The following is an 18,565-nucleotide window of genomic DNA, read 5'->3' on the forward strand; positions in this document are numbered from 1 at the left end:
ATTACTTAGAATTTTTTGACCAAGTTTAAGGCCACAGTCTTTCTACCAGCTCCTTCCTTTGTGTCACTGAATATATTAGATCTAGAAATAGCTTTACTGTTATTTGGCATCAGTGCATAAAAATTCACTTTGCCATTTTGGCGTTCTATATAAAAAGAGCTGTCCCTTCTCAGTGCATACCAGGAAAGACTGGCTGACCTGGGATCTTTTATGAATTTTCCTCTAATCCCAGATTTCTGTTCACTCTCTTTTATGTTATTGTTGCCTGCCATTGTTAATTAATATCTGTCAATTAAAAAGCAGAACCCATTAAAGTTAACGTCAGCAGTACAACAAAATGCTGAAGCAGTTGAGACACTGGGCCAACATATATGTCTAATAAATTAAGAAAGTAAGAAATCAATTATAAATGTGGGAATTAGCCTATATCAATATAGATACTTAGATATAGATCATAGAGGTAGAGATAGCAGTCATTCAGGGTTTATTAATTTTTAAAATGTTGCATAGCAGCTTGATTTGATAGGTTGTGCAGTCTCTTAATTTTTGGCTTATTAGTTCCCAAAGTTCTACTGATTCAGAGGAAGATTCACAGGAATCTACACTGTAATGGAATGGATGGAAATTCATAACAGTTTGTCTAGGAACATCGCATATCTACTCTGACAGCTAGTTGTCTTTTGTCACTGGCCAGCTGAGTATAGCTATAGCTTTTGAAAGAATTACTTTTGTAACTACAGAAAAATAAACACAGTACTGCATATTTCTGTATTTTAAATATATGCAAGTAGAGATGTTTCTAAAAACCAAATAAATAAATAAAAAAGCGCTTCATTATTCTTTCAAATATCAAGGATGCGACTCAGTTTTAGAAACACTAAATATCAGTCATCACCTACTTATATCGTCCACTTATTTCCCCCACTATGTAAGATTTCTGGTATGTTATGGATACTTACAACTCATAGGGTCTACTCACCTATCTACAATTACATACTCTCTGTATTCACATAAGGTAACATGGGTCATGACATAATCCTTTTGTAGACAGAGACTAGGATTTGGGCAATTACTAAAATGCCATTTCAGTGAAGTTAAGATATGGGAAAAACAGAAGTGATTCCTTTTTACACAAGCAAGTTTAACAGATTTGCTAAATCATGGTTCAAATTATTCTCACTACTTTCACTGGTATTGTAACACAGACCTCAGTTTAGACCTGCAAAGAAACAGAAGTGGCTAAATGCAGCTTTGGGTGCTCGCACTGACAGGATAATTCCCCAAAGTCCACTCAGTTGTTGCCTAACCCTGCAAGTTTAATATTTACTGGGAAAGAGAGGGATTGACACCTCAGCATTGCAGTTTAATGCTAGAGCTCACTGCAGGGAATAGTGGGATAAACAAGAGGAACAGCTGTTGTGGGAGAGATGCTGAAAGTCTCACCTCGCAACAACCTGTAGTCCCACGAGTAAGGCAGTGTAGAAAAATATACCAATATCAGCACACCATTCATTCACTTGTTTTATTTCACCCATTTGGCTGTTTCTCTGGTTCACTCAGACTGTTCACTGCTTGGTATGCCAGAGTTGATAAAGGCTGTTGCTAAACACCCAGATTTCAGTGTAGAGAGATGTGCCTAATCTGGGTTTATAGCTTCCATGAGGAGGCAGGACATCTATGAGTCTAAAGGCTTGTCCTAAATGCACTTTACGGATCTAGCCCTTAGCAATTTTTCACTCTGAAGGTTGTATAACCACTGTCAGAACTGGTAGGCAATAAGAAGGTCCAATTTGTACTTTTAATTTTCCAATTAATAAAACATAAATGACAATAGCTTGAAGACCTCCCTCCCCCATCCTGAAAAATGCAGAAGTGAATTATAGCAATGGGGCACTTAAGTGTTTGCAAAGATTCCTGGACTGAAGCATGAATTAAAACAAAGGATTTAAGCAAAAGTACTTTTATTAGTAGTAAAGGGACATGTGATATCTAAGAACTGTCAGATGAGAAAGTTTGATACAAAATTATTTTTAAAAGTTAAATCAGAAGCTGCCTGTAAGGAACTGCAAAATTATTTCACAATTTTGAATGCCATTGGCAATAAAGTGGTGATAAAATTTGATAAAGCAGAAAAAATGCACAAGGGAAAAATAAGTCTAACTATATATACACAGGCAGGGACTACAAATTAGCTGTTGCTTGAGAAGAAAAAAATAATGAATTAACATTAGACAGCTCTCTGAAAACACAGAGTCAAGCACTCAGTATCAAGTAAAAATGTGAAACAGGATATTTGGATGGTTAAGAAAGAAACTGTAAACAAAATAGAAAACATATATATCACTGTATAAATACACTGTATAGCTATATCACTGTATAAATACATCATACACTCTTATGTTGAATAATTCATGCAGCCCTGGTCATTCTACTTCAGAAGAAAGAAGGGCAAGACTGACAGAGAGAAAGAGACAGAAGGAGGAAGTAAATTCACAGGATCTAGGACAAATTCAGACTATTAAACATAGTGCACCCCTTGATTTAGGAAGCATTTGAACTGTACATATTGGATACAGAGCCCTGAAGATGTCTGGAAGTCAACAGCTGAAGCTGTCCCTAATCTGTAGGGGACAGTGGAGGCCTTATAACAACAGTACTGTACCCTTACCAAGGCAGAGTGCCTGCCAGGTACACAGGGCTACGTGGAGTTGTGATTTGACTCAGTGCAGATATTCTTACTTTATGCAGAACTAAGTGTCTTTTTGGAAAAGCTCATAGATAACAATAGGAAAGGACTGGCAGGAGAAGTATAGGCAAGGTTAAAAAAAAAAATTATAGGCAAAATAACCATGCTGTCCTTCACTCTCAGAATACATTATAATACTCTTTTTTCTTTTTTTTTTTTTTTTTTTTTTCCCCCCAGCCTTTTTCCTTTAACACCACATGGCTACTGAGGTAGCTGGTATTAAATCCCTTCCCAAATCATGCATCCAGTTCAGTGTGTGCACTCAGAAGGTAGGACAAACTGCAGAGGTTATGCCACCTTTCTCAACTGAAATTATCTTTTTCTTTTTGATAGCAGAGGGTGGGAAGGTGCCACACAGTGGAATCTCTCAAGGCCGAAAGATAGGTACAGACATCTTCCATATCCTCTATCATACCAGAGGCAGGGAGAAAATTATACAAAATCTGGACCTTGGCTAAATATAATTAGTAGAAATACTAACTATGTTTTGATATTGCTTTATGCTGAGTCTATTATTGCAAAAAGTTGTATGCAACTGAGTTAATGGGGTTCTTTCAAATATGTAAAAATGATATGTATAAAATTCTGTATTATGGGGAGATACTATAACACTGCTTTGCAATCTCTTTCTTTTAATGATATGTGGACTGTTATAAGCTACATTTGATTGTAAGAGGAATTTAAGCAGGGTAGATTTTGTAAATTGACACCATCGCTATATAATTTAAATCCAGTATTATTTCAATAATGGTGGAGAGGAATTACTGAGGCAGGCCTGATTCTTCAAGCACTGTTGAACATTGTGTTAACTGTCTATACCTGGTATGTTCTTTAGTAGCTGAAGTTTCTACATTGACAGAGTAGGTCTTGTAAACCTCACTGCTAAAATGGTATCCCGAGGTGACAAGAGTTTAATTAACTTAAGCAAAGTTCAAACTGAAGACAATAAAAAAGATATACTCGGCCATTGCTGCAATTTTAGCATTCAGTAAGCCACCATTTACCAAAATCTTTCAATAAATGATGGACAAACCCAACCAGTTAAGGATTTTTAGTAATATTTCAGCTATGACTTTCAATTGTCTCCTCCTTACTTAGATTAATTATTTGAATCCTATCCAGAGTCACCAAGATTTTCTTAAACAAGGCCATTGTCTCCACTAGACTATAATTAAATCATTCCAATACTGGAAAAGGCTAAAAATTGATAAGGTGTCACAACAACCAACTTGATATCACTCTGTTCAAGATGAATGACTCATGCAAAGCTGTGTTACCCTGAAGGAGAAGAAAAATTTACCCAGTGCTGTCCTCTAAAACTTATAAGAAAAAATACAATTAATAAGTACCTATAGTACCCTAAACATCAATACTTTGTGGTCAGAAGTACCAAGCAAAAAGTGTCTATATATGCCAAAGTAATAGAATACTCCATTACCAGCAGCAGTCTCTCAACTGTCATATCAGTACATCTGCCAAGTTATAACTATGTCTAAAACCAGTTTCACAGGAGACAGAAAGATCTGACCCTTTCCAGCATGCTTTCTGATAAACTTTCCCAGGAAAAATGGAAGAGCTGTGAGGAGGATTTAAATGGAGACATAGTCTGTAGCAAAAAAGTGACTTCCTCTAAGTAGATCTAGTTGATGATTCTTAAAGAAGCTGGCAAAATGTCTTTTCTCAGGGAGACATAGAAACTGGTTTTGCTCTTTGCAGCCTAATCATTAGACATGTCTGACCACCAAAGCAGAGGAGAAGGAAGTGAGGAAGAGATTAAACTGGCCACTTTTCGGCTTTCTTACTCCTGAAGAATTCTTATCTTGGAAATCAGGGTAGTTTAAAATGTCTGACAGACTGAAAATGGCAATTTTCCAGTTTTCTTCCTAAAACAACACCAGTTTTCCAGAAGAAAAAAAAAAAAAAAAGGCAAGCCAATCCAACATAATTAAAATAATTCCCAATTTTATCATAAATTTACATGAAGTTATAATTTTTTAATGAGCAAAATCCCCCTTATATTTTTCTGTAATATTGAAATGATTATTTTCAGCTTTAACAGAAACCGCTCAAATATTTTTCTTCCCTGTTTCCATTTCACTGTGAACATTATAATTTCTGATTCTTTCTGATCTACAATGAAAGGACATTTTAAAATGTCCTGGATTGGCTGGAGTATTGTAATTTTGCTGAGTGTTTCTCAGCAAGGCCTATTTGTAAGTAGTGGCAAAGACTTCCATTGATTTGTCTGCATGAGAAGGGCTAACAGGATGCTCTCTGCTGCTTGCTACCAGCAGCAGCATGAATAGGAGTAAATCTGTATCATCCCAGCTTAAACTTCTTCCCCAGCAGGATCTTTGGAAATGTTTGATTTAGCTGCTTCTCCTTCTCCTTTGCTCTTCTATATACATATTTTGTGTATAAGAAGGGAGCTAGAAAGAAGATGGGGAAGCAGGGTTATATTAGTGTGAGGAACTTCCAGGGCAGGCTTCCAGGGCAGCTTTGCTGGCTCTTCTCTCCCTAGCAGCATCGCCACGTCCTGCTTCGCCATCCTCCTGAAATCATCATGCTCTTCAGATGTGGTCTTTCATTCTTGGCATTAGTCATAATCCTCAGTTTGTCAGGTGTGTGTTCTGGCCTCTCCCATACACCTCTGTTTACTCTTCCTCCTGTTGCCAGTCTGTTCCTCCCTTCTTCTCCATTCCTTTCCATGCTTCTTTTCTACATTTCCATTCTCTAATCCCAACTACAGTCCTTATGTGCTTTAAAAAAATGCCTCATAGCGTTCACTGTGCCTCCAAACCAATCTCATGATCTTATGGTTATAACTCTTGTTTTGCTTCCCCTTTCTGCTTCCTTTGTCTCCTGCCATTATGTCATTTCTATTCAGGCTGTCATCTCTTCTGGAAAGGGATTTTTCTTGTTCTCTGTTTTGCAAAGCACCTGGCATGTTTTTGATTCTGTCAAACAAATAATAACAACATATATGAAATTGACAGTGCAGCAGAATCCTGATATCAGGAAGTAATAGAGGCAAATTACACTATCATTGTCATTGCCATGTATACATCACTACTTGACAAAAATTGTCATTGACTAGCTTGGTAAACATCAATAAACCCAAAGATTCCCAAGCAAACACCTCTAACATGAAGGAAATATAGTTGTGTTTCACATTGGATTTCAATGAGCCACAGGGTTATACTTGACAATTTCAGTATTGGAAATAAAGGAACGAAATGAATGAGGTGCAGTTTTTTTCAGATGGGTGTTTGGGTATAAAATTAAGGACTGAGAGAAGATGTAGATAACTCTTTAAAACAGAGAAGCAGGAAAAGGGTGGAATGGGTGTGTTCAATTTAAACTCTGCTTAATTAAAAGAGCGTACACATGGTAGCTAGATTCTATCATGTAAACTAATAAAGTAGACTCTCCTTCAGCCTAACTGATATTATCAGAAGCTCTCAGTATTGATAAAAAGTCTTATAAAACATTTTAACTGACTTGCCTCAGTCATTACATGATATTAGGCACCCTAACACAATGTTTATGTTACCTGTGTTGCCAAAAAACCCCAGAGTTTAAAAAAGAAAAGAAAAAAAAAAGATGTGGATTTTACTGTACATTTAGTGACAGGATAGCCATATGAAATCTCAAAAACAATATAGCTTTAGGACTAATGGATGCAGGCCAGGACTGAATAGAAATTATTTTACATATGGTTAGCAATCTCTTAACTAAATTATTTGAAGATTCCTGAGAGAAAAGCAATTTATTACAGATGTTTAGAAAAGCCAATGTAACACTAATACTAAAGAAAAATAAACCAGCAGAGGAATGTCCCCCTGCCATACCAACCAATATTCTTACAGTTGATTCCAAAATACTATCTGTCATTCTAGCACATGGATTAGATTATTTAACAGTGTGAATCAAAGGGAAGCTACTCATTCAGGAGAAGAGCATTATTAATACATTGTAGCATGCCATACATCTCTGTCACCAAACTGGACAAAATGGGAGCAGATGTTTTATGATAAGCTGAGAAGAGGATTTGACAATATTAATAGCCATAACGTCTGAAGTTCAGTAAAAAAAAAAAAAAAAAAAAAAAGCTAGAGGAAGCAATCTGATGGAGGGATAGAATGTTTTTATCTGTCTCTAGTGTAGTGTCCTAGGGACTAATTTTACATGAAGGGAAGATACCAACTAAGCTAAATCTCATTTCTATTAGCTTTTTTTGCACCTGCCCTTTGAAACCCTAGTAATGTAAAGAATGCATGAGAAAAGAATGCAGCAAAAAGGAACTCTGAGGAGAAATCCTTTCCAAAAGGATTCTGATAGTTTCTTTTTACTATTTTGAAGGCAAGTAAGTATTTCAATTAGTAAAAATGATGGACATGTGAATTTATTCAAAGCCAAAGGCAAATGGTAGTCACAAAGAGCACTTAAGATGCATAGGTATTTAAAACCTCGGGTTAATTTATATTGGCTCTATCTCTGCTGATATTTTTTGGTCAGCACCAGGATTAAGATCTCCAGATCAAGAAATTAATGAGAAAGTGTATTTATACCTTGGACTGTGGCATGGCTTTACTCTGGACTGTACCTAGTTCTCACTGCCAAGTACTGGTTTCACCAGAGCAGAGACCAGGTGCAAGCTAAGAAGGATGAAATATCAACAAATGGGAGATGAGGATCCCTGAGTGACACATGACAAACCAATTTGATAATTTCCTTGAATCTGTATGACTTAGCTATTCATTATGATAATGCTTCCTTCCTATCTGCCCTGCTGTCCAATGTCATTCCAGGCCTGGATTAGATACTCTGTCTCCCTGGAGAGATAGAAGCCTAAAACGGTTTAGAGAAACTGAAGACTAGTCAAAGACAGTGATAAACCAGATGACAAGCCCTGCTGAGAACTTCAGTTCTTGGTTGGAATATCTGTACGGTTGGATTTAGTACTCATCAGATTTAGTTCCGATTTAGTACTTAGTCGTATTTAGTACTCATTTACCCAGTCTCTGATGCATGCCAAAGCCATACCTGTAGTCAATAATGGAACAAAACTAATACAGGCACAAGTTACCACTCACACTGTAAATTCCACAGAAAGAAAACCCAATGAGAACTAGTTCTCAGAGGGTCCTGGGCACGCCATCACATATCCCAGGAGTAAATCTGGATGTGTCCTGAGGAAACTACTTTCAGGGATTCACAGCCCCAAACCTTCTCTGAAAGTAGATGCCTAAATGCATCCTTTCAATGGGAAACGTGTAAAAGGACCAGAGGTCTTATGCATTTTATCTAATAGTTGAGCAATGGCTGAATGATATGGGAAGTGCAGTGCCTGCAGACCAAGATGTTAGCTCTCCTGGGGCATGACAGGTCACTCAACCTTTTCCATGAATAAACTCCATTTTACTCAGAATAAGTCTCCTCGTTCCCAGAGAAGTGGCCTAAACACCAATTTCAGAGTAAGATGGAGGGGATTTCTGGAAGGGAAAGGGGCTTCAGGAAGGAAAGAGATTATACAGTGCAGGAAGGAATTTTGGAGGTAGTTTTGGATTAGGCTTAGCCTAACCAAGCTTTTCCCATGCAAGCAGCTGCAGCTCAAAGTGTTTGACAATATATGAATACGTACAGAGTCTCTCCATTCCCACACAGACGTTGAAAGTATCATGTTGGCCTTCTTGTATTTGGGCTTTCCACAGCCCAAAGCTGTAGAGCCTGTCTTACTCTTTCTATGCCTTTCTCACCTAAGAGCTATGTAAAATTTTCATGTGTTGTCAGAAAAGAAGTAGGCCATTCATCAAATCACAAAAAAATAAGGTGAGTCTTCTTGGAAACAGAGGTAAAAGGATTCCAGACAGGTGTTACATTTCTATCAGCTATCTATCCCGAACCATGGGTAGCCATGATTCAGCTGTCAATAAGCATGAGGGGAGTCAGTCTGTTGGCTTGTTCCAGCATTTATGCTAGACAAGGAGAGAGAGTGAGCTCAGTAACAGCTGGATGTCATCTCTGCAAGATATCTCCATACTTTCAGCAAATGTCTTCTACTAATTTACATCATACTCATCTGCTTAATAATGCTCACTGACCTTAGCTAACAAGGGCTTCCATCACCAAAAGGGCTTAAATACAAAACCAATAGCAACAACACAATAGAACTTATGGTGTAAGCACCGCCAAATATAATATTCTGTTCTGCAAAAGTATTCTGCAATGGCTCAATGACAGACGTGCAGTTGCATAACTGTATGCTGAGATACATGGTTTCTGTTTCTCTGGTATAAAGTGAAGCACTGTTAATTTAGATGTGAAAATTCAACCTTAAATATCATGCAACCACTTGTAAAAGCATTATGAAATGAATACAATATCCATTCCACTAGGATTTTAAATTTAAATAACTTGACAGCATCTGATGTTAAAAAAAAAAAGATAAATTCAGCTTTACACAATCCTATTTCAAAATACAAATGTAAAAATAGTATTAGCTGCTTTGAAGGCTTAATTTATAAGGATATATTTTTCCTTTTCCATAATTATTAAGATACTTTGCTATACTGAAAACAGGTAGTATTTCTAGGTAATATCTTCATTTTCAGCAAATAATTCAGAAGCAGACAATAAATAAATAAATAAATAAATAAATAAATAAAGCATTAGTTTCCATATGTTTTTCATTAATCCAGCTACATTAATTTCATAAAATCTGTAAGAAATAGGCTTATAATAGTATAAAAGAATGATAAGAGACTTTTCTGCCATTCATTATAGGGAGTATAAAATCACAGAAAGTAATTCTTTCATTCCACTGCCCTGAAATAATCCCCTCATCAGGTGTTTTGATTTCTGCCATTCAGCTTCCTCTTAGATTGTACTGTCAATCAAAAGATTTGGATATTATTTTAAACATACTCCGTTAGCTTGTATCGTTAATGTTACTGAGCACTTCACATGTAAGCCTGGCTGATTCAGCAGTTCTGTATGCAACAACCCCCCTCCCATACACAAAGTTTTTTAATTTTTAACACTAATGATTTCTGCACTTACTCCTTGACCCATAGTTTGTTGGCTGTAGATAGATGTTGCATTTGTTGTTGCTGGGGTACTAAATGTTCCTTCCTCACTGTCATCTTCTTACCCCACAGTGAAGCATGGGTGCTGCTAGGTAAGTATTAATGATTAATGCCAGCTGGGGAGAAATGGAAGTAGAGTATAGTGAAAAAAGTAGTTTCCCTTGTCATGGCTGGGGAAACATCCCTCAAAAGCCAGAGATACCTCTGCATAAGGAAACAAACATGCACACCTGCAGGGGGACTTTGGTGGTGTGATACTCAAGTAACTACCACAAGAAAGGTATTCTCTGAGAGACACCTCGATGTTAGGCAGGCAGTTTCATGGGATAGGAGGCAGCTTGTGACTGATATTTGCAACAGACAGCACACAGTCTATCTGGGATACTTCTGCCAGTGAGTAGGAAGCATCAAAGAGGATTTGTCTCTTGCAAAATGTAGTCATTGAGGCAATTATTTCCGTTGAAAAGAGCACTACAAAAAAATGCCTGAAAGCTTTTTTATTTTTCTCTCTTCCCCACCCCTCTTCCTGCTCTTGGCAGTGGATGAACTGTATAGGGTAGCTATATAGTAAGGTGCAGCCTTTCTCTCCTCAATAGCAATCAATCACTTGTCCATAGTACTGAGGCCCAGTAATATTAAACGAAAATCCTCATTCAGAATCCCTCTCAGTGCCTTGATGGCCCAATTTCTTCCTGTAGGCATACTGTCCTAGATTTGAATCTAAGCCTGTCTTCTCCACCTGCCCATGAGGGTACCAACACTAGCTACTGGGCAAGAAGACACTGCTATTTTGTATAGAGTAATATAAAGGAGGACTTAAGGGACTACTTGAGTAAAACCCAGGAGAGAGACGTGGGATGAAATGGGCTGAGGGCAAGGGCTCTGCACCGCAAAGATCCTGAAACAGAAATATAAAGATTGCCCAAAGTCACCCACAGGTCCAGCACCTCCTCTCAGCCTCTCCTTTCCCACTCAGAGAGTCCCCTCACTCCACCCAATACCATTCTCCTCTTCTATTGTCTGGACCCATCTTACTCTTTCACAGACCTCACATGGAAGCACCAGTGCTGCCAAGACCAAAAAATAAATGGTGAAGACTTGATCTAATTCTGTTACATAATTTATTTTTTGCTTGTTTGTTCTTATGGACTCATAGATTTTGCATTTGTGGTCTAGTTTCAGTGACAGTGATTGAGGATATCTGCTACCCAGAAAGCTCCATAGTTCGGTAAGTGGAGTGTTTTACAATGTGAAAGCTGCACACACAGACTTCTCATAGACCCACCTCTTTCACTTTCTGAACAAAATCCTAACCACCAGTTAAAAACTGCTATTTCTGAGTGGCCTTCAGGAGCTATTTGGATGATTTTACTAAGTTTATTCCAGGCAAATCAGATTTCTCATGCAGTTTACTATGTGCAACCTCAGTGGGAGAACAAATTTAATTTACGACTGTGACTGAAAAGAACATTCTGGAGAGAACCAATTTGAGATTCCTGCACCTTCTTACTCTTAAGCTACACATGCATTCTTGGCATAGGCTGGTTGGTCCCTGAGGAAAGGAAATTGAAACGTTTTCTAGAAGACATCTAGAAGACATGCGGCCATTCAGGAAGCCAGTGGAAGCTGGCATAGTAAGACAGGTTGAATGATAGTCAAGAAATTGCCGGAGTAATGTTTCTACAGACATGAAATATGAAGGATCAATGTGGATACATTCTATCTGTCATTCTTCAATCTAGCTTCTTTCAAGCTAGATTTGGATGTCCTAGTAAAATTAACAGATGATTTTTCTTCTCAGTGAGATGGCATCTTTGGAGCAGGAAGTTTATTTCTTTATGTAAGAGATAAACTCATGGTTTTCTTGGTAAATCTAAGGAAACAATCAGAAGATAATGTCTATTGAACTTGATAGACTTTACAGACTCCTCAGTAGTTCTTCCTCTTTTTTTAGCACAAAAGAGGAAAGTTTTAGTTATGGACTTGGGGCTATAATGTCTCCAGTTTATAAATGACTTGAAATACTCAGAGTCATGAAACTCTAATACCAGTAGCACGTAAGTCTTTGGGCATAGCTATGGCTTAACCACTGAGTGTGCTTTTCAGTGTTAGCCATTTCTGATGATTCATCAGATTACTTCTAAATTGTAGTTTTTAACTATTAGTATTAATTATTATTAGCATATTAGCACCACAGTTCTACAATTGGTTATTTGGTTCAATTAAATACAGAAGCCTTGGTCCATGGATGAATAGATTTTCTGTTCCTGATTTAGCTCTTCTGGCACTGGGCATGATGTCTTGTTATGTCCAAGATTCATTTGGCTGGCTACACAAGTTTTGCATGGTTGTATCACGTATTTTTTCAGAGTCTATCAAGACATCAACTATTTTTTGACTCATGGTTCTTGGCCACTCTAGCTAGGCATTAATTTCACCCAATTTTTATAGTATCAGTACCCCAGACTTAAAGACTTAATCTATCATTACCCCAGACTTAAAGAATATGACTCTAAAACCTTCTGAGAGCAAATATCATCAGAGTTCATGTTTTATTTTCATGCTTTTAATGTAAAATTCTCCTTTCATGTCTTTCAAGTCTGCTTGAATGAGCTGTGTACTACCAGTTGCTTTCCCATCTGTCTCAATTTAGTCTCTTTGACAAATTCCAATCTGGCCTGAGGAAAAATCAGAGTACTGAAACCACTCCACATTAGATTATTAGGTATATTTTATTAACAGTGTCTCTTTACTTAAACAAAAAATCTTGACAATCCTTAACTCCCCTGCCAGCAACATTTAGGGAGCGCTGCGACTTAGACTCACATATTCTGAATGGCTTCACACCCCTCTCTATCCATTCCCTTCCATCTTCTGACTCTTCACCAGGTACAAAAGTGAGGGTTTTCCTCATATTATGAGGGTTTCATAATCTTGCTGGACATAACCTACACAGTCTGTACAGCATATAAACTCCACAAGACCCCTTTAACTTTCAAACTGCCTAACCTCTACACACCCTGAAAGTGTACTGAGAATTTCATGGATATTATAGACGTACTGATTTTGTCCCTTAGCCTGTCCCAACAGATTTTAGTCTAAATGCATGTGTTAATTATACTAACTTAAAAATCTCACAAAATCAAATCCAGAGAGGAAGAACTCCCACAAATGTAGCTTGCATTCTGCCACTACTCTTTTGTCAGGATATTGCAGATTTTATGCCTATGGTTTAATCTCTTACATTTTTCAAATTCCTATGTGGAATGTGTTACAAAAGTGGTGAGCCCCGTCATACTTCAGGTTTCACAGGTCATTTGTTGGATTGGGTTTTTCTTTCTTTGTTTTCATGGGTTTTTCTCCAAACTTTTTGTATTCCCCTCCCCCTTCCCCATCACTCCCCAATCCTTTTTGCAGGAAATTTAATTACAGAACTGTCTATTCCCAAGTAAATAGAAGGCTTCAGTATGTAAACAATAAAGATTTCTGTTTAAAAGTAATTGTTGGCTACGTTTGACAACCCTTAAGGGAATAGAAGAGAAAATATAGGCTGCTGCCCAGAATTTCTTGTTTTACTAGAAATTAGTCTGAGGCTAAGACTTTTGAGTAGTCTTGCGAATCCCAAATCTACCATCTACCAGTCCATTCCAAGCTGGTTGGGGAAAAAATTTGCCTGTTTCTACACATCAGTTAGTTAATTCATCAGAAGTACAATCCTAACAGGTCCTGAACATGCAGAAACCCTGCTGTGCTAGTTGCTCAGCAAATCATAGCACCAACTGCCTGAATACCGCTGCAGCACCTGCTGCCAGAATTACTGTTAGGCAAGAATTTGTATTGTACTTTTCTTAAGCGGACTTGTCATCCTGTCTGGGAATTGTTCTCTTCCACAAGTACAATGTCACTTGTTTAAAATCAAACAAACAAAGAAACCAACAAACAAAACCCACCAAAACCCAAGTGCATATCATGAGCATGTAAGTTTCTAACTGCATGCAGGGAAGGAATGCATTAAGGATGTGTTAGCTCTAACATGTCATATATATATTTATAAAAGATGAAATGACCCTTTTCTGGCTGAGTTGGCCTTCACTCCTCACACACAGCCAGTGGACTGCTTCGTGCCATTACTGGGCAACAGAATGCTGGCTGAACCTGCCATTGTGGCAGGGTGTCTCGGCATCACTTAGTATTATAGCTGTAGTGACATGATCACCGTCTCAGTAGTAACCCGAAAGTCGTGGAATTTAAATTGTTCTCAAAATTGCTATATATGAATTATTTAGAAAGTTAAGGACAAATTATTATTTTTTTATTTCAACTACTAACCAATAAATGTAAAAAAAATACCAACAACAAAACAAAAATAAACCCCTTCATCCCCCGCATTAAAGCAATAGTTTTTGTAACATTCAAAACAGTGGAAACTATTTACCGTATATTACTATTAGTGGAGAAAAGCAAATTTAATTTAAAATCATTTTTTCAAACTCCCTCAGTGGATGCCAGATAACTCCAGCTTAAACAATATAAAAACTCATTTTAAATGGAGAATAATACAGACAAAGCTAATTATTGAGATATTAAGGGCAACATTCAATTTGAGATACATTTAAGCATCTTTGCCTCCTGGAGATTTTTACATGACAAGGCTTTAGATAAACATGGTTTTGCAAACAGCAACTATCATATCTGATCACATAACCTCTGGACTGAAGCAGTATGTCAGCAAATATTTCTGATTATTTAAAATATTAAATAACTGTAATTTACTAGGCAGGTCTTCCTCAGAACAATCACAATTTTTTTCAAGAATTAATACCCATATACAAAAAGCATTTAGATGATCTATTACAAATCTCCGAATAAAAAAAAAAAAAATCACCTCTCTCTGTGATAAAGCCCAGTTTAAATACATTCTGGGACATATTAGTAGTGGAGGAGCTACCTTTCTACGACACTCAGCTTGCAGGGGAAACTGTAGCAGCCAAGGACATATAGGGTAGGAATCAGCTCACCTAACTTTAACTATCTAGATGTTAGATGCCTAACTTAAGCGAATCATCTGGGTTCCCTCTACAGGTAATGGAGATAAGCATTCCCAGAGGGAGATTCATCCTGCTTGTCTTAGGCATCTCTCTTTTATATGCTTGTAGATGGATAAAGTCAAGAAAGATCAGCCTCACTGACAGCCTGATAATCTGTCTTTAATGATGCACAATTTCAAAATTCAATGAAATTAAGCCAGAACTGAGATAATGTCTTTGTCTCATCATTTAGCCTTTAATTCCTCCTCTGACACAACTTTATCCTCAGTTCCTCCCATGAACATCAACTTTCTCTGGCACTTTATTTTTCCTACACTGGACTATGTTTTCCTGGAACCTGGGGAACTGCAACCAACGTCAATATGTTGCTGCTCTACCAGTTACAAACCCATTTACATGCATGTGCTCTAAATTGCAGTAATGTTCTGAACAGATGGATACATTAGAAATATTGATAGTGATTGTGCTTTCTGGGTCTACTCTACCACTTTCAAATGTGTAAAAATCTGCGGCAACATTAAGGCAGTCAAGGTATATAGACGAATGCTAAAAAATGTTTACTATTCAAAGAAGATGGCTTAAATCAAACAAGTTAAAATAAGGAAGAAATACAAGGGCTCTCACTTTTACATGTGTGAGCCCAGGTCACCACACATGCTTTGAGGCCTCTGTGCTTCAGAATATTGATCAGGTCCTAAAGGTGAAGCTTGGCCTCAACTCTCTTGCATTTAGGGTTTGTGGGTTCTCAGCAATACCAGCATTGCTGCATTGCACCTTTAATCACCAAGCCCTTAGAAACAGTAGCTGAGATTTATAAGGAAGCAGGTGTCTGAAGTTAGACTCCTAAATTCATAGCTGGGTGCCTAAAGAAGCAGCAAAACTGACAAGCACCCTGTACAGTTGCCCACAGATGCTCACCCCAGTAGTGAGGCACTTAGCATTTGTTATAACACAAACCGGATGTTTATTAATTAAGTGTTCCAATGGCTACTTGAAGTGCCTTGGCCAAGTGCTTGTGTGCACTAATTTCAATATTGGGCATGCAGTCTACTCTGCATCTTACTTTTACAGCATTTCTAGAAAATTAATTTTAATTGTTAAAAAACCATCTTGAGCTGCATACATGAAAATAACTCCATTTCTACTGAATGAAAATCTAGTACGAAATAAGAATATTCACCTTTTTTTTCTTACTCTGCCCAAATCCAGGCAATAAATTAGGCTTCTCAGCATGACTGTAAAGTGCTGTGAATTGTATAAACAATCATATATGGACACTGAAAAATAACCCTTATGCACATTGCATTATAGTTCCAAAAATATATTTACAGTCTATTACAAAGATTACAAATGGAAGTGTCTATGTAACGGGATTAAGCTAGTTAAAAGCTTTTTACAGATTTTCTTCAACAAAGGCAGGGGGGACAAAAAATTAGTGTAACCAAACTGATTTTTCTAATGAAGCAAATAAATAAAATGACAAATATAACACTGTACAGTGATCTAAAAACAGGGAGAAAAAAGGAGGGGAAAATGATGCATTTAAGTTTTTGATAACTATCTTTGGTCCTAAATGTGGGAAAACACATTATGTAGCACTGAATATACATGTTTGTATGTGATGCTCTGCAAGTAAAATAGAAAAATATAGTGCATTTTCAATGTATTCAGAGCTCACTACACATAAATGTGTGTACAAAACAAGACAGTATAAATAAAATTTACAAGTTTTACAAAGGAACATTTACAGGGTTTTTCTTTTGTTTTTATTTTTTTTGTGTGGATGCCCACATTATCAAACAAGACCAATTTATGACTGATCCCTGGGATCTTTCTCTATCAAAATCAATAGAAGCAGCCCAATTCTCTTTGGAAGTACAGCATTTCATTGCTGGGGTAGTTCACAATTTTCAAATGATTTTTAAAGCATTTCTCTCTGGTTCATATACATTCCTGCAGTATCTGTAAAGACACCGCTCATTATTGCTTATGGTTGTTAAATATTTTAATCAAACAAAATTCATATGTAAGTAAATGGTGTAAAAAGATATTCCACTGAGCAACTACTCTTGCATCTGCATTCCTGATGAATGACTCTTGAGTCTGTGTGAGCACGCACACGCATGTTTGTTCAGAGCAGCAAAAGCTTGTAAAAAAATTGAAAATTCTGAACTGCCCCTTCCCTCATGCTCTACAGTTCTCACATAAAATCTATGTCCTTATTCTGACAGCTGGACTGCCTACGGCTTAAACTCATATAAAATATATGCCAGCTATTTCTCTCAGATTTGCTAATGCAGAGTATTGAAAAAAAATGTGATGTGCTCAGATTAAATGGTTTAGGTAACACTGGAGAACTGCACCTGTATTCTGAGACACTCCTACAATCACTTGTCCATTCAATGCAGTGTCTCAGCAGGTTTACAGTTGTAGATCTACATCTTAGAATATATCTCACTTTAATTCTAGTCCATTAAAATAATCTTGCAAACAATTTTCTAAAAGTGCCTAGAACTACTTAGGGGTCATTATTGCTTTTCTTTTTTCTTTTCTTTTTTTTTTTCTCTTTTATTTTCTTTTAAAAGATAGTATATGTGTAATCTTAAAAAATTCTTTAAAAAATATCAGAGCTCTTGGCAACTTGCATTTTCCTGACTCCCTGCCAATTAGCTAGCCATGTCAATATGGTGTTGATTTAACAAAAGTAAATGGCACAAAAGGATACCAAAGTTCGGACAGATATACATTGCTTGGTCATGCTTCTTAGATCTCTAGGAACTCAAATAATCCTTCAGAGGTACCCAGTGTAGTAATGTGTCATAGAATTAGCACTAAAAAGGTCCAAAGATATAAACATCATACTAAAAGAAAGTCTTTATGAAGAATAAACACAAATGATTAAAAAAAGATTCAGAAATCACAGATTTAAGGAAAATATTTTGTTGAATTCAACAATAATATCATGATTTTATCTGACAAATATATTCTTTTTTAAATTTTTATGTACATTTAAAAAGTCTATTAGATAAAAAGGAGGTTAGAGAGCTCAAGGTGTTTGTTTGTTTATTCAGGTAGTACTTTGTTTATTGTCACTGCTGTTTTCCTTGCCACCACTGGTGGATCCTAATTCCCTTTTCATAAATTCTGGTGGCACTTAGGAGTTCAAGTCTGTAGGTGCTTCTTGTAGCTCTTCTATTCACTGCAGGAAGGACCCAGGAAATCAAGTGTCTTCTAGCAGCACTTCATATATAGTGAAGGCCAGTGCTGTTCTCTCAGTCTGTCACCTCCCTCATAAGGGAGAAATGTCTATCACACTTGGATGCCAGTGCCGTGTAAATGTAGCATTTGTGCTCTCATAGTCTGAATGCTGCTCATGATTTTCTTTTGATGACCAACCAACGTGATCCCTAAACTCATCACATCCCTGGGGAAGATAAATGCGTACATTGTTAATTTTTCAACTTAGACTGCTATTGTATGGTATTCAACTGTGAGTCAAAGCTACGTAGTGGTCTGGACTACAGGTTTCTAATATTGAAGCTACACTGGAACCTCAGCTCAGTACTGTGAAGTACATACAGGCACTGTTCAACTTCTCAGCGAGGAGTGCAATGACATGGCAAGTGTCATGTAATTACACTGCATGTGTCTCCACATCTGAGAATAAGGCCAGTATGTTTTGC

At 37.1% G+C, this 18,565-nt stretch overlaps 1 protein-coding gene across 6 annotated transcripts in view; it reads right to left on the reverse strand.

Annotated features, from left to right (window-relative positions):
- Positions 1–1,944: 1,944 nt before the first annotated feature.
- The window catches only part of EPHA7 (EPH receptor A7), a 170,817-nt gene continuing 154,196 nt past the window's right edge, over positions 1,945–18,565 (reverse strand). For 4 of the 6 annotated variants that reach the window (XM_074862103.1, XM_074862106.1, XM_074862101.1 and 1 more), the window contains one exon: positions 1,945–5,703. In XM_074862103.1, coding sequence (XP_074718204.1) covers positions 5,508–5,703 — 196 coding nt within the window. In that variant the 3' untranslated portion in view covers positions 1,945–5,507. Of the gene's footprint in view, positions 5,704–14,124; positions 18,307–18,565 lie in introns of those variants that run through there. The other 2 variants (XM_074862105.1, XM_074862104.1) reach the window with 1 other exon arrangement.

This window comes from Strix uralensis, chromosome 3 (genome assembly GCF_047716275.1).
Source record: "Strix uralensis isolate ZFMK-TIS-50842 chromosome 3, bStrUra1, whole genome shotgun sequence".
NCBI classification, from domain to species: domain Eukaryota; kingdom Metazoa; phylum Chordata; class Aves; order Strigiformes; family Strigidae; genus Strix; species Strix uralensis.